A 13,853-nucleotide genomic window follows, 5' to 3' on the forward strand; every position below is an offset into this window, starting at 1 on the left:
GGCCTGGCGTGCTGCAGTCCATGGGGTTGCAAAGAGTAGGACACAACTGAAAAACTGAACTTTTCATAATATTTTCTAATGATTTTTTTATATTTCTGAGGTGTCAGTTGCCGTTTCTTCTCACTTCATTTGGGTCCTCTCTTTATTCTTCTTGGTGAGCCTGGCTAGAGATTTAGCAGTATTTTTGTCCTTTTAAAACACCCAACTCTTGGTTTTATTGATTTTTTTTCCTATTGTTTAATTTCTGTTTATGTCCTCTCTGGTCTTTATTCTGCTGACTTCACACTTTGTTTGTTCTTCTTTCTCTAATTCTTTTAGGTGGTAGGTTAGGTTTATTTGGTTTTTTTTCTTGTTTGTTTGACAAGGGCCTGTATGACTATAAACTTTTCAGGACTGCTTCTGCTATACCATGGACTTCATATGGTTGTGTTTTCACTGCCTTTGTCTTCACGATTTTTTTTTTCTCTTTGATTTCATCTCTGACCTATTGATGATTTTTAGTAGCACACTGTTTAGTCTGTGTGTAATCATTTTTTCCTCATTTCCCTTTCTGTGGTTGACTTCTGATTTCATGCAGTTGTGATCACAAAAGATGCTTGAAATAATTTCTATTCTCTTAAACGTGTTGAGATTTGTTCTATGCCCTAGTATGTGGTCTATCCTAGAATGTTACATGGATACTTATAAAGAATGTATATTCTGGGTTTTTTTGGATGTAGTGTCCTGTAGCTATCAATTAAGTCTAACTGTTCTATTGTGTCATTTAGGATCTCTGTTGCCTCATTGATTTTCTGTCTAGAAAATATGTCTGTTGATGTCAGTGTGGTGTTAAAGTCTCCTACTATTATTGCATTCCCATCAATTTTCCCCTTTGTGTCTGTTAGTACTTGATTTTTCACTTTTTTGTTTCTGGCTGTGCTGGGTATTCATATACCCAGCACATGAGCCTTCTCCAGTTGCAGTGCAAGGGCTTCATGTTGCAATGCATAGACTACCCTTATTGCAGAGCACGGGTTCTAGAGAACATGAGCTCAGGAGCTGCAGCATGTGGGATCTTAGTTCCCGAACCAGGGCCATGACAGTAAAGGACGAAGTGTTAACCACTGGACCATCAAGAATTCCATATCGCTTTTAACACCTATTTTGTCTGATATGAGTACTGTGACCATTTTCTCACCATTTCTCGTATGAAATATCTTTTTCCATTCCCTCACTTTCCAATCTCTGTGTCTTTCCCTCTAAAGTGGATCTCTTATAGTAGCCTATTGTAAGTTCTTTTATTATCCAACCTGACAGTTTGTATCTTTTGATTAGAGCATTTAGTCCATTGACATTTAAAGCAACTACTGATGAGTATGCCATTTAAATCTTGTTTTCCAGTTAATTTTATATTTCTTTTTGGTCTCATTCTTGAGTTCCTTACTCCTTGTTTGATTTGTGGTTACCTTGGTTCTCAAATATGTGAACCCAGAAATGTATCTACCAGCTTTACACTGGCAGTCATATAAATACAAATACATTCCAAAAGGTCTTTACTTCCTTATTCCCCTCCCCCACATTTTGTGATTTTGAGGTCTTATCTTACATCTTCATGTTTATCCTTTGCTGTTCATTGTAGTTACAATTGCTTTCTCAGAATTTTTTTATTTTTTAAAATCTATATACTGGCTTATCTAAAGTGATCTTTAGTCCTTTTAACAGATTTCTTTTTCCTATTGTGATATTTCCCTTTCCTATAGACTGCTGCTTCTCCTTTTATTCAGAAAGGACCTCTCACTATTCCTAAAGGGTAGGGTCAGTATGCCTGTATTCCTTGAGTGTTCGCTTGTCTCTGAAGTTCTCTCTCCTTCAGCTCCAAATGATCATCCTGCTGGGTTGAATAGCCTAGATGGAAATTTCTTCCCTTTCAGGACTTTGAATTTATTTTGCCACTCCGTTCTAGCTTGGACCGTTTCTGTAGAGAAATCAGCTGATAGCCTCATGGGGGTTTCTTCGTAATTGACTCTTTGTTTTTCTCTTGCTGCCTTCAGAATCCTCTCTTTATCTTTTGTCATGATGTGCCCTGGAGTAGGTCTGTTTGGGTTCTTGTTGTTTGGGACCCTCTGTGCTTCTGGTCCCTTTAAAACTGTTTCCCACTTTAGGTTTGGGAAACTTTCAAATGTATTTTTGATTCCCTTCTCTTTCTTCTCCTCTTTGGTTTCCTTTTATGCGTAGATTGGCACACTTCATATTATTCCACTGATCCTGTATGTTGCTTTCATTTTTTTCATTTGTCTGTTCTGATTGGGGGATTTCTGTTATTCTATCTTCCAGATCACTTATTCGTTCTTCTGCATTATTTAATTACCCGTTTACTGTCTTTAGCTCGGTTTCTCATCTTGGTAATTGAGTTGTCTGATTTCGATTGGCTCCTCTTTATACTTTCTAGATCCTTAGGCCAGTGATCTACATCTCTAATGATAGCCCTTAACTTCTTCAGCATTTTTATTACCTCCTTTTTGAGCATGGGGTAGACTGGAGAGGTCTATTTCATTATTTGTTCTCTCAGGAGATTTCCTTCCTTCTTTTATTTTTTTAAGGATTTAAAAAATCTCCTTCTTACAAGGCACAGCTGATGAACACAAAGGCTTCTCACAGGGGCACCACTCGGCGGGAAGAGCAGTCCCAGGAGAAGGGTGGTGGGACAAGCAGAACCTGCGCAGCCCAGAGTCCATGGTGGGGTGGGGTCAGGGCCTGAGCGCCTCAGACAGAGGGGCTCCAGTGGCCACAGCACATGTACTCAACGATCCCGTCCACTGCCAGCCTCCTTTGGGGACCTGGCAAGTATGGCTCAACCAAAACTGGTGTCCCATGTTTGACTGCAGCACAGGAAGCAGAGGGTCTCTCACTCTGGCCCTTTGCAGTCTGCGACCAGGCTTTACCTTCACAGCCTGCTTTAACGGAACAGTCACACAGGCTCTACTTAGGGCTTTCTGCTTGTGGGAAGAGGTCAAAAATAGAGCGGCTTTCTGGCAGTGGATCCTGAAGGTGAGGGTCCACTTTCCTTTTCCCTCCTCAGGTTCTGTTTCAGCGCCTGTCATTTTTTGATCCAATCCATCCAACACTGGCTTCATTAACTAACAGTCACCCAGGAGAGCTTTTCGGCTCTTTCTGACTCTAGGCAGTCTTTCCCATAAGATAATGTGCAAAGATCTTAGGGTCTGTTTGTTAAGAGTGTAGCAGAAAGACCCCTCTGTCTTCAGTTACAGGCGTGGGTTCTTGTTCAGCTCTTCCAGTCCCTCCGTGACTCAGGGGAGATCACATTCCCTCTCTGGTCCCTCCCTGATCTGATCAGAACCACTGTCACCACTGGACGCCCCTTCTCTATCCTCTTGTTCTTTTAATTGGGATTAGTTCCTCTGGTTTTTCCTTTTACTTAAATTTCTCTGAGCCTGTGAATTTAGGAGAAACAGTTATCTAGGCAGGCAGACCCCAGGAGCCAGCTCCCCCCACTGTTGTGTCAGGAGGGGAGGTTCAGAGATGATGAGAGCCTGCAGGGAACACGGTCTCCACTGAGACCAAGAGCATGAGACTGAAGCCCCTCAACCCAGGGGAAACACACACAGCAGAGCACTCCCAGGACCTTCTGATGCTGCTGGAGTGGGAACCAAGAACAACGGGTCAGTTCTTACACAGCTCCTGCCAGTAAAGGGTTCTGAAGCAAGTGGACATTCCTGCCCTTCCATCCCAGACAAACACAACAGCAGCAGCAAGATTTAAAGAGCTGGGGAGCCATGTCACGTGGCACCTGTATTTGTGATAACCACATTTTCCGTTAAACTGCTGTTTTGGGACTTCCTTTTTTTTTAAGAGAAATTGAACAGGGCATGCTTTATGACTAGAGACCGTTCTGAGGTTACGATCCCTTTCCTCTTCTCACAAATCAAAGTTCTAGGAGTGGCTGGAGGCTGGAGCTAGCACAGGGAGGCCTGGCCCCTGCCAGGCTGGGCAGGAGCACCTGCAGGAGAATCAGGCCCAGCCCTGCTCACACGGAGCGATGCAGAGACCCCTCTGAGTCCTCCACCAGTGTGACTTCAACAGAACAGGCAGCAGAGTAACTCCTCTGTGTGCATGGGAGTCGAGCTTTCCTTTCTTGTATTTTTCATTTACTTCTCTACAAAGTTAACTTGATAAGTCTAATAAACATGTGCCAAATTCTATGCTGCTGGGTCTGCGACCAATGCAATGAGATTTAATTTTAGAACTTTTCTCAATTCATTTGCTCCTTAATCTAATTCTACAATTTTATAATGAAGGGAGATAGACAGTTATTTGGAAATGGTCTGCATGAGAGGCAGGGATGGGAAGTGAGATAAATACTCAATGTTCTGATGTCAAGGACTAGTTTTTCCACAGGCACCTTCCTAACTCCCCCCATCTCTGTCTCACTTTTACAGGATTTTTGCTTTGTTCTTCAAAACGGATGTCTGTTGTCAAAAGAACACACAATACATCAATGGAGCAGAATTTAAAGTCTGGAAACAGACCCACACAGTATAGTCAACAGACCTTAGACGAGGGTGAAAAAGCAGCGAATAGGGGAAGCAGGTGCGGCCAGTCCCACTGGACACACCCACAGGCCACAAACTGGACCTCAGCACAAACGACATGGTGTGTACCAAAGTCAATTCAGAGTGGATTTATATATCAAACCATAACACTTTTAGAAAAAAACATTGGAAAAAATCTTGTGACCTTGAGTTCAGCAAAGACTTCTTAGACATACTAAAAGCATGATCCAAACATGAAAAAAACAACAAACTGGACTACACCACAGCTGAAAACGTTTACCCTGTGAAGGTCACTGATAAAGCCACTAAGAAGATGAACCACAGACTGGGAGGAAACGTCTGTAAGTCACCTGCCTGACACAAGGCTTGTGTCTGGAACAAATGAAGGACATTCAGAACTCAGTGGGCACAAGACCTGAAGTAGCACTCCACAAGAGACGACCAGTGAGTCTTAGGAAGGTGTTCAATACCAGCCCTCAGGGAAATGAAGTGAAAACCACAGTGAGACACCCCTTCACCAGCAGAGTGGCTCAGATCAGACACTCTGAGCACACCCAGCATGGGGCATGTCAGGGCACCCAGAAGCCTCCCTGGAAAGCAAGCTGGCAGCCCCCTGTAAAGTCTACACACGCCTACCACTCCTTCCGTGAGAATCTATGACAAATGCTGGAGTCACATAAGCACATGATATTATACCAAAAGTCATACCCATCCTGAACAGAATTATGAATCTTCCCAATGATGAACTTAAAAATATAAGGAACACTAAAGGAATAGAATTCTTAAAAAATCAACAACCAGCAATCACACAGAATTCAAATTAATTCTAGGATAGTCCTTCACTCTCCGTAAACTGCCTATGTCCCTTACTGGCGCGTAGGGGAAGGATGAACAGACCATGGATCCACACAGCCACAGGGATGGCTCTCCAGGGAAGGCTCATGCACATACCACCACTCAAACCTTTAGATCCTGGAGCCCACAGAGGGCAGGAAGCAGGCAGGGCGGCCTGACACTGACGGTGCACAGGTGGACGGGGGTCATAAACCACCCTGGGGCGGGGGCCGCTGGCCTCCACCATACCCCACACCTCTGGGAGGCTTGGTATGCCCAGCGATGCCAGCTGGCCAAGCCACCTGCTCCCCCGGCCACCGGGACAAGCCTCTGCTCTTTCATACGTGGTGGTGCAAACCACCTGGCCACTCTCAGGCCTGCTCAGATGGGTGACAGTCCAGACACAGAGCCCGGGAACCCGCCGCCCGCCTCTGTGAGCACAGACGCTGGGCCAGAGCCATAGCGCACAAGCGCATGGCCAGCCTGCCTGGCAGACCCTCAGTCTGAGGGCAGGGGCCCACCCGCCATCCTGCACCAGGCCAAGGGTGGAAAGCAGCGAAAGAGACACGTGCACCTGAATGTTCATCGCAGTACTGTTTATAACAGCCAGCACATGGAAGCAACCTAGATGAATGGATAAGGAAGCTGTGGTACAAGTACACAATGGAATATTACTCAGCCATTAAAAAGAATACATTTGAATCAGTTCTAATGAGGTGGATGAAACTGGAGCCCATTATACAGAGTGAAGTAAGCCAGAAAGATAGACACCAATACAGTATACTAACGCATATATATGGAATTTAGAAAGATGGTAACGATAACCCTATATGCAAGACAGAAAAAGAGACACAGATGTATAGAACAGACTTTTGGACTCTATGGGAGAAGGCGAGGGTGGGATGATCTGAGAGAACAGCATCGAAACATGTATATTATCAGGTGTGAAACAGATCGCCAGTCCAGGTTGGATACATGAGACAAGTCCTCGGGGCTGGTGCACTGGGATGACAGAGGGATGGGATGGGGAGGGACGTGGGAGGGGGGTTCAGGATGGGGAACACATGTAAATCCATGGCTGATTCATGTCAATGTATGGCAAAAACCATTACAATATTGTAAAGTAATTAGCCTCCAACTAATAAAAATAAACGAAAAAAAAAAAAGGAAGGAAAGCAGCTGGGGTGTCAACATGAGAAAAATGCACAGGACAGATGGCCTTCCAGAAGCAAGAGGAGCTCCCACACTACAAAGCACGAGGTTGAGGAGAAGAGTGAGACCGTGAGAGTGAGGGCCGAGTGGAGACCTGCAAAGAACAGGGATGGACCCCAGGTCGGGAAGAAGCTGGGGCAGGTCAATCCACTCCCCTGGGCTGGCCACCTCCTAACGGGCAGATGCTTAGCTGCAAGGGGATAAGGGTTAACTCTGATGAGTTCAAGTTTTAATGGTTCTCACTGAGAAAAGGGGAGAAAACTGCATGTATTTCAAGGTCTACGATTGAGAGAAAAGTGCAAACTCACAGGAGCCAGCCCGCCACCCACCCCATCTACTCACCCAGCCTGAATGAGCTCATTCAGCTTCGTGGCATTCTTGTCGTCCATGCCTTCGGTGCAAAAACAAACATACGTGAGCATCAAGGTGCCAGGAGCAGAGCCCAGCAAGACTCCACGTGCTTATCTTCAGCGCAGAATCCAAACCACTTAATGGAGCCTCAGGGCCTCCCAGAGTAATAATGTCCATGTCAGCTGCAGCCCCCAGAGCCCACATGTCCCCTGCAGTAAGAGCACTGTCCCTCTCCAGCAACCACTCGCCCCAACGGCCCCATAAGACACTACCCTTTCCTGAGGCCCACCATATCCCACTACACTTGTCCTGCTGGGTTCCTGGGCTACTTGTGGGCTTGCCTCCAACAGCTCTGCCAAAGCACGGGCTGAGGCCCTGTACTACAGTGGACGCCCACTCCCCCCCACCCAGGGGTGACAGAAGTCGACAAAAGGACAAGGCTAGGGGAGCCTTCTGTGGGGAGGGGTCCAGCTGCGTGACACGGATGGGAAGACCAAAGACAGGGCCCCAGCACTGGGCCAGCACTTCAGGACCAGGAGTGCTTCAGGGCAGGATAGGGATTCAGGAGCTCAGCAGAGCACTCAGAGCAGGAGCCAGGGGTCTGTTTAGGAGTCCTCAGCCTGCAGGAGGAGGGGCAGGGAGGCAGGCCGCCTGACCCTTCCTTCAGAGGTTTCTGGGAGTCCTGCCTCTTTCAGGGAGGGCAGGTCACCCAGGGGACGCCCGCCCCCCCCACCCCAGCCTGCCCGGCTGTGACGCTCTCGGTGGCAGCTTATCGTCATCTCACAAGGTGGCCCTGCAGGGGTGCCCTTCCAAGCCATGTTGACAGGCTGCGGCCTCGTGTGCACAGTCACACGGCGAGGCCGAAACACCTGTACAGCTAGAGGGAAACTAGTTAAGAGGAGAGGCTCAGACCAAGGCACACGGAGGGTCCCAGACCCCTCAGAGCACCAGAGTTGGGAAAGACCAGGAAGTGGGGGCTGTTCTAAGTCCAGACCCAGGAGACAGGGCAGCTGTGAATGGGCATGCTGTGGACAGGCGTGCGCCGCCTGGCGTGGTGGATGTCCTGGGAGACCTGAGTTGGGCAGGAGACCAGTGAGGCTGTGGTGCCCACTGGAAACATTTTACACATGCTGGGCATGCAGGGGAACATCCCTGTTCTCAGGGGCCAGCGGCTGAGGGGTTCACAGTGTGCTTGGGCATTTGTAACTTACAGTCCCATGGCTGAGCAAGAAGAAAGGCAGTGTGTAGAGCGGCTGGGGGCAGGAGAGGTAACACAGATATGGCCAAAGTTCAGGCCAGTAAAATCTAAACAACAGTGAGTGAGGTCAATACATCTTCCTTCAATACTTCTACATGTTAAAACATCCTGGACATTAAAATGCTTTCAGGCTGAAAGCTGGCGAGAAAACAAAGAGCCCCAGGACTAAAGCTGCAGCCGCACCGGGAGGAGGCCCCAGGGAAGGTACTCACAGCCCCCGATCTTCTTGCGCAGTTCCCCGTAGCAGATGAGGCCATACAGCTCTTGGGATGACTTTTTGAGCCCACGGGAGAACACTGAAAACGAGGGAAGGTGCAGCTTCAGAAGGAGGGCACGGACGTGCAGGGCTCGAGGTCACGCCAGGGCACTGGTTTTGACCCCTTCACCCTGGACCACAGAGCAGAGTACACAGCAATATGGTGCTGTTTTTGCACTTTTCAAAAGAAAAAGAGGGAGGAGGGAACCCTGACAGGCAGAGCATTTTCCCTAGAGAGAAAATGGAGCGCCCAACACGGCGGGCTTCCACCAGGCACGGAATGTGGCGTCACCTCTCCGTGTACAGAGCGCGGCACGGGCTCGGGGAGGGAGGAGGGTGGTGGGGGCTGGGCAGCACGGACAGATCTGAGAAGCTCAGAACAGAACCAGCAAGACTGACAGGCAGATAGGAGACATCCACAAAGATTCAAAGCAAAGACAAGGACACTGTCACGGGAAGTGCAGTGACCATCACAACCGTAACCGTCTGGAGCTTGGTCCACAGTCCCGAGAGCCCTGTTGCTAGCCATGGCATCGAGAAAGGACTTCTCCAGGGCAGAGGACAGCAAACCATGGCTTGTGAGCCAGACCCAGCCAGGGCTCTCTGTAAACACACACATGAAGTAGCAGCAGCACACAGTCCTCCACACCCGGTCCACGCGAGCGAGGAAGCAGGGTGAAGCAGTTTCAGGGAAGACAGTAACCCTCCAAAGCCAGACTTGTTATAGAAGGACAGTTCAGACCATCACTGGGCCTTTCCAGGCTGGGGGAAGCCCTGGCCCTGGCACCCTGACCACAGGGAGAGGCAGCAGGGAAGCCGGAGGGGTCATCGGGGAGGCAAGAACTCGTTGCCCGGCCAAAGACCACCTGCAAGGCACAGGCAGAGTTCACAAGAGTGGCGTGAGCATGGCCACCACAGTCATCCTGCAGCAGCACTGCTGCTAATGGGGAGTGTCAGAAACCGGGCGGTCACAGGAGGGCCTGAGCCACGAGAGGCGGCAGGGGTGACACGAACACGGCTCTCCCAGCGTGTGGACAGAGGCAGCGGCAATGCCTCCCCCGAGGGCAGAGACCTGACGGAAGGGGTGCTCTGAGCAGGAAGTCAGGACTGCACCTGGCAGTGACCTAGACACTGTGACTTAAAGATAGTACCATGCAAACCACACTCAAACACAGGCGACAAGGGCTGGGAAAGCCCTGGATGGCCAGCCCTCCACCCCCAGCCTTCCATGCCAGGCCTGGCCCACTCCTAACCCACCAGGGCTCCCTTGGGAGAAGGGTGGGTAATGAAGAGGTAGGATCCAGGACCACAGTACCCTCCCTCCCAGCAAGTGAGCCAGGTACCCAGATGCCAGAGGCGTCCTCGCAGTTCAACCCAACCACCAGCTACAAGGCCTCCTGCCAGCCAGCATGCTGAGCTGAGGACACCCCAGGCCGTGTGCTGCGTGAGAACGAGGCCAGAGAGAGGCCGGCAGGTGTGCCAAAGCCGCGCTCTGGACTGGGGGCGGGCAGGTGGTGCTCACCGTTGTCGAAGTCGATGTACTTGGTGATCTTGTGCCACGTGCGGTAGTAGAAGTGGCGCACCTGCTCCTTGTTCTTCACCATGCTGGCTGGCTTGCCCTTCTTCCTGTACTTCAGAGCGATGTTGTTCTGGATTGCCTCAAAGTCCTTCCCATGCTGCAAAACAAAGCCCACGTTACCAGCACAAGGTGATCACAAGGCAGCCTTCGTAGAAGGCAGCTGCTTCCCGAAAAGGGAGAGGTGGCCTTCACAGCTCTTACTGTGCGTGAACTTCAACCCGGCTTCCGCAGAGCCTCAGGTCTCCATCAGAACCATGGAGAAGGCAGCAACAGAACTACCTGAACGCATGGGCACCAACAGGCAAGGAGCCCGGAGCAGAGAAACGTAAAGCTTATCACCTGGACAAACGGCTTAACCTCTATACTTCTTTAGAGCCCATGAAATGAGACACCCCCATAAACAATAATCAGAAGATATGACAGGATGGAGGAGCTCAGGGTGCTGTGTATCTGGTATCTTAAAACAACACATCAACTATTCAGAAATAATCTCACCAATTCATTCATACAAAAGGTATTAAACAGGATCACACAGAATGTGCTCTGAATACAGCTGCAGGCCTTCCTTCAGCAACTCCACGCAGAAGCCAAGTACAGCTTAGATTTTTAGGACAGAATTTACATTCCAGAGGACACAGCGTCGATGCTGTCCAGGTACTGCCCATGACTGAAACTCTCATCAACACAAAGCCAGCAAGAGTATGGGAAGGGACCTGGAGGTAATGGCATGCCGGCAGCAATGAGCACTGTGGGTGCCCAGGGCTTGGCTTCTAAATCCCACTTTCCAAAAGGAACAGGGTTCCTTGGGAAAATGGGCAATGCCAAGTCTGGGGCAAGGAAAACACCAGGAATGTCTAGAGCATCCTGTGGTGCCAGAGAGACAGGAAGTACTCAAGGTTGAACGGAAATATGTTAGAAGGACACAAGAGCCAACATAAATGGAGAAGGGAGAGCTCCTGGCATGGAGTTCCCAATTAATAAATGTACATAGAATAAGGGAGCCAGAGAGTTGTCACTGGGCACACACCATAGTAATAGCTGTTCCAGTGAGAAGCAGCACTGGTTGCTTAAATTAGAAGAAAGAAAAATGATGCAAAACAGGGTATTCACACAGCCTCAAAGTTAAAAAAAAAAGAGGAAGACCTGGCAGTGGAGAACCCGAGAGATGCCACCTGAATGCAGAGACCAAGAGCAGGCCCGAGAGCACAGCACAGGCTCCCACGAGGACACACCAAGGCTGCACAGCACTCCTGCGGCACTCTCAACGCAAAGCTTAAGCTTAACCACAAGGAAATGTCACGTGAGCCCAACGAAGGGTGCTCCACGAGTGAACAGACTGGACACTTCAAAAGAGACCAGGGAAAAAAGGGAAGACGGAGGGACCTGTCCCAACTGGGAGGAGCCAAATACAATGTGGGTCAATGTGACCCAAAGGAGGACCCCAGAGGAAACACTGATGACATGAGGTTGATCCTCCTCACTGTGTTCGTCACCCTGCAGTCATGAGGGTATCAGGGAAGCAAGAAAAGGGCATGTGAACATTCCCTGTATTCTTGTGGTTTTTCCAATTCTGAAATCATTTCAAAATTTAAGAACAAAAAGTAAAAATCCTAAAGAATGAACACTCATTTTCTGCTTTAAAAGAAGCAATGGCAGGTGAGTCAGAACAAGACACAGTTGCACGTGAAGTGCCTCCTCCAGCGTCTAGCTCGGGTACTTCCTCTCCCACAAAACTGCCACCAGCTACAAGGGGAAGGCCCAGAGGGACGGGCACCACTCTGAGCCACTGGAGAGGATCTTAGAAGACAGAAGCAAAGACACTTCCTAACAGCCACCTCAACTAGAAACAGCTTTGAGGGTCACACAGAGGAGATGAAGGGCCAAGGTCAGAGGGCAAGGCCTGGGGCCACCGAGCGGGGTATGAGGAGGGAGCCCCACCAGCCCTGCAGGCTCCAGGAAGCTTACCTCGTACAGCCCCTCAAAGAAGGTGTTTTTGTCCTCTGTGCTCCAGGACTCCCACTGCCGCCGAACCTTCTTGCCTTCCTCCTTCTCCCCACTCGAAGACCCCAAGTTCCTGGAGGAGGAGCGAGATCCCCCTGCAGGGGCGGCGGGGGCAACCCCAGGCCCATTTGCAGCCGACGATCCACCACCATCAGCTCCTTGGAGAGAAAGAACCTTACAGTTACCAACAGAAGCTGCCCCAGGCCCTGGCCCCAGCAAGTGAGTGACATGGCCCTGCTCTGACCTCTGACCCTCGTGAACATTTAAACAGTGAGAAAAAGGAGATAGAGCGTTTATGTTCAAGGACATAACGCCTTGCTGAGGCACTCAGCACCTGTCTTTCTCAAATGAGGTTTTGGGTAAAGTAATCATATTTTCAAATAAACAAATTGAAGTTCAAAATAAAGAAAACATCTACATGTGTGTAAGACGCTACCTTCTTAGAGCTACAACTGGAACCTCAAAATATGAACCACATGACCCCATAGCACCTTTTAAAAGTCTCAAAATGCCTGTTTTTCTTGATCACTTTTCATCAACAAAGTCTGGTGTTCTAAGAGTGAGTGATAACCCACACACCCTCTTAAAGCACCAGTTCCAAATCTCGAGACGAGTCCTTGAAGACCCTGCTGGAGGCGGCAGCACATACGGTCCAGCATGGGAGTCCAAGCCAGGCCAAGCCAGGCCCAGGACCACAACTCTGGGCTCCCAGGAAGACACAGGCAGTAAAGCCAAGGCAAAGGTCACGGATAACAGACTTTATGACCTGACCCAGCCCTCCCACCCATTCCAATTCCTTCCTCTCAGATGGAAGGGGAACTCCCAGCGTATTTTTGTGATAACCAGCATTCTCTTTTCTTGGAACTACAGGGCCATCCAATGGTTAGAATCTGCAAACTCTGAAGACAAGGGTGAAAATAAGATCATAAAAACAAAAGTGCTTTGAACAGGAAAAGCTAAACAAGTGCAGAGAACTGTTAAAATGCTTTCTTGATGAGATAATCATGGGCTTTTCTGTCAGATCCACTTCCCGGTCAGTTTGCTGGGGGCCCTCCCTGGGCAGACACGTGCTCACTGGGAACTTGGGACCATGTTTCCCTCACACCCTTGAGAGGGTTCTGCCTCCAAAAGGAATAAAAGACAATCGTAAGAAATAAAAGAAGTGACAAATTAAAAGTGATTCCATGCATGCTTGCAAAAACCACCCCTGAAGAATCCAAGTGCAGAGGTTGTCTGGGGCCCCGGGCAGGGCGGAGTCACTCTCCCCTCTGATGCCTCACTGTGCCTTTCAAAGTGTGGATCCTCGTAATCACATCAACACATGTGTGCGCTCTATCGTTCAGTCGTGCCTGACTCTTTTCAGCCCCATGGACTATAGCCCATCAGGTTCCTCTGTCCATGGAATTTTCCAAGCAAGAATACTGGAGTGGGTTGCCATTTCCAGAGGACCTTCCTGACCCAAGGATCGAACCTGCATATCTTGTATCTCCTGCATTGGCAGGCGGATTCTTTACCACTGAGCCACCTGGGAAGGCCTAACGTCAACATAAGCAGTATCTAAAGAAAGCTGATCCTATCAGTCTATCAGTCAACTACTGGGCATGAGAATGTGTTCATATGTGTAGAAAAACCACTCAGGTACAAGGAATGCGCTTGATTCTCCTGCGGTGAAAGGTGTTATCAGGCCAGTGGGCCACCTTCAGAAAGCGACACGCTCAGGCAACAGAATTCACAATTTATCAGAGCTGTACAGCCCAATTAAGACAATCACTAATGAGGCTATTCAAATTTAAATCTTAATTAAAATTAAAT

At 49.0% G+C, this 13,853-nt stretch overlaps 1 protein-coding gene across 2 annotated transcripts in view; it reads right to left on the bottom strand.

Moving 5' to 3' along the window:
• Window positions 1-13,853, bottom strand: part of CRAMP1 (cramped chromatin regulator homolog 1) — a 45,289-nt gene that overhangs the window by 21,372 nt on the left and 10,064 nt on the right. For both annotated transcript variants that reach the window (XM_043455277.1, XM_043455276.1), the window contains exons 3-6: window positions 12,006-12,199; window positions 9,984-10,137; window positions 8,418-8,501; window positions 6,939-6,987 (exon numbers count right to left, since the gene is read on the bottom strand). In XM_043455277.1, coding sequence (XP_043311212.1) covers window positions 6,939-6,987; window positions 8,418-8,501; window positions 9,984-10,137; window positions 12,006-12,199 — 481 coding nt within the window. The remainder of the gene's footprint in view (window positions 1-6,938; window positions 6,988-8,417; window positions 8,502-9,983; window positions 10,138-12,005; window positions 12,200-13,853) is intronic.

This window comes from Cervus canadensis, chromosome 32 (assembly GCF_019320065.1).
Source record: "Cervus canadensis isolate Bull #8, Minnesota chromosome 32, ASM1932006v1, whole genome shotgun sequence".
NCBI lineage: Eukaryota > Metazoa > Chordata > Mammalia > Artiodactyla > Cervidae > Cervus > Cervus canadensis.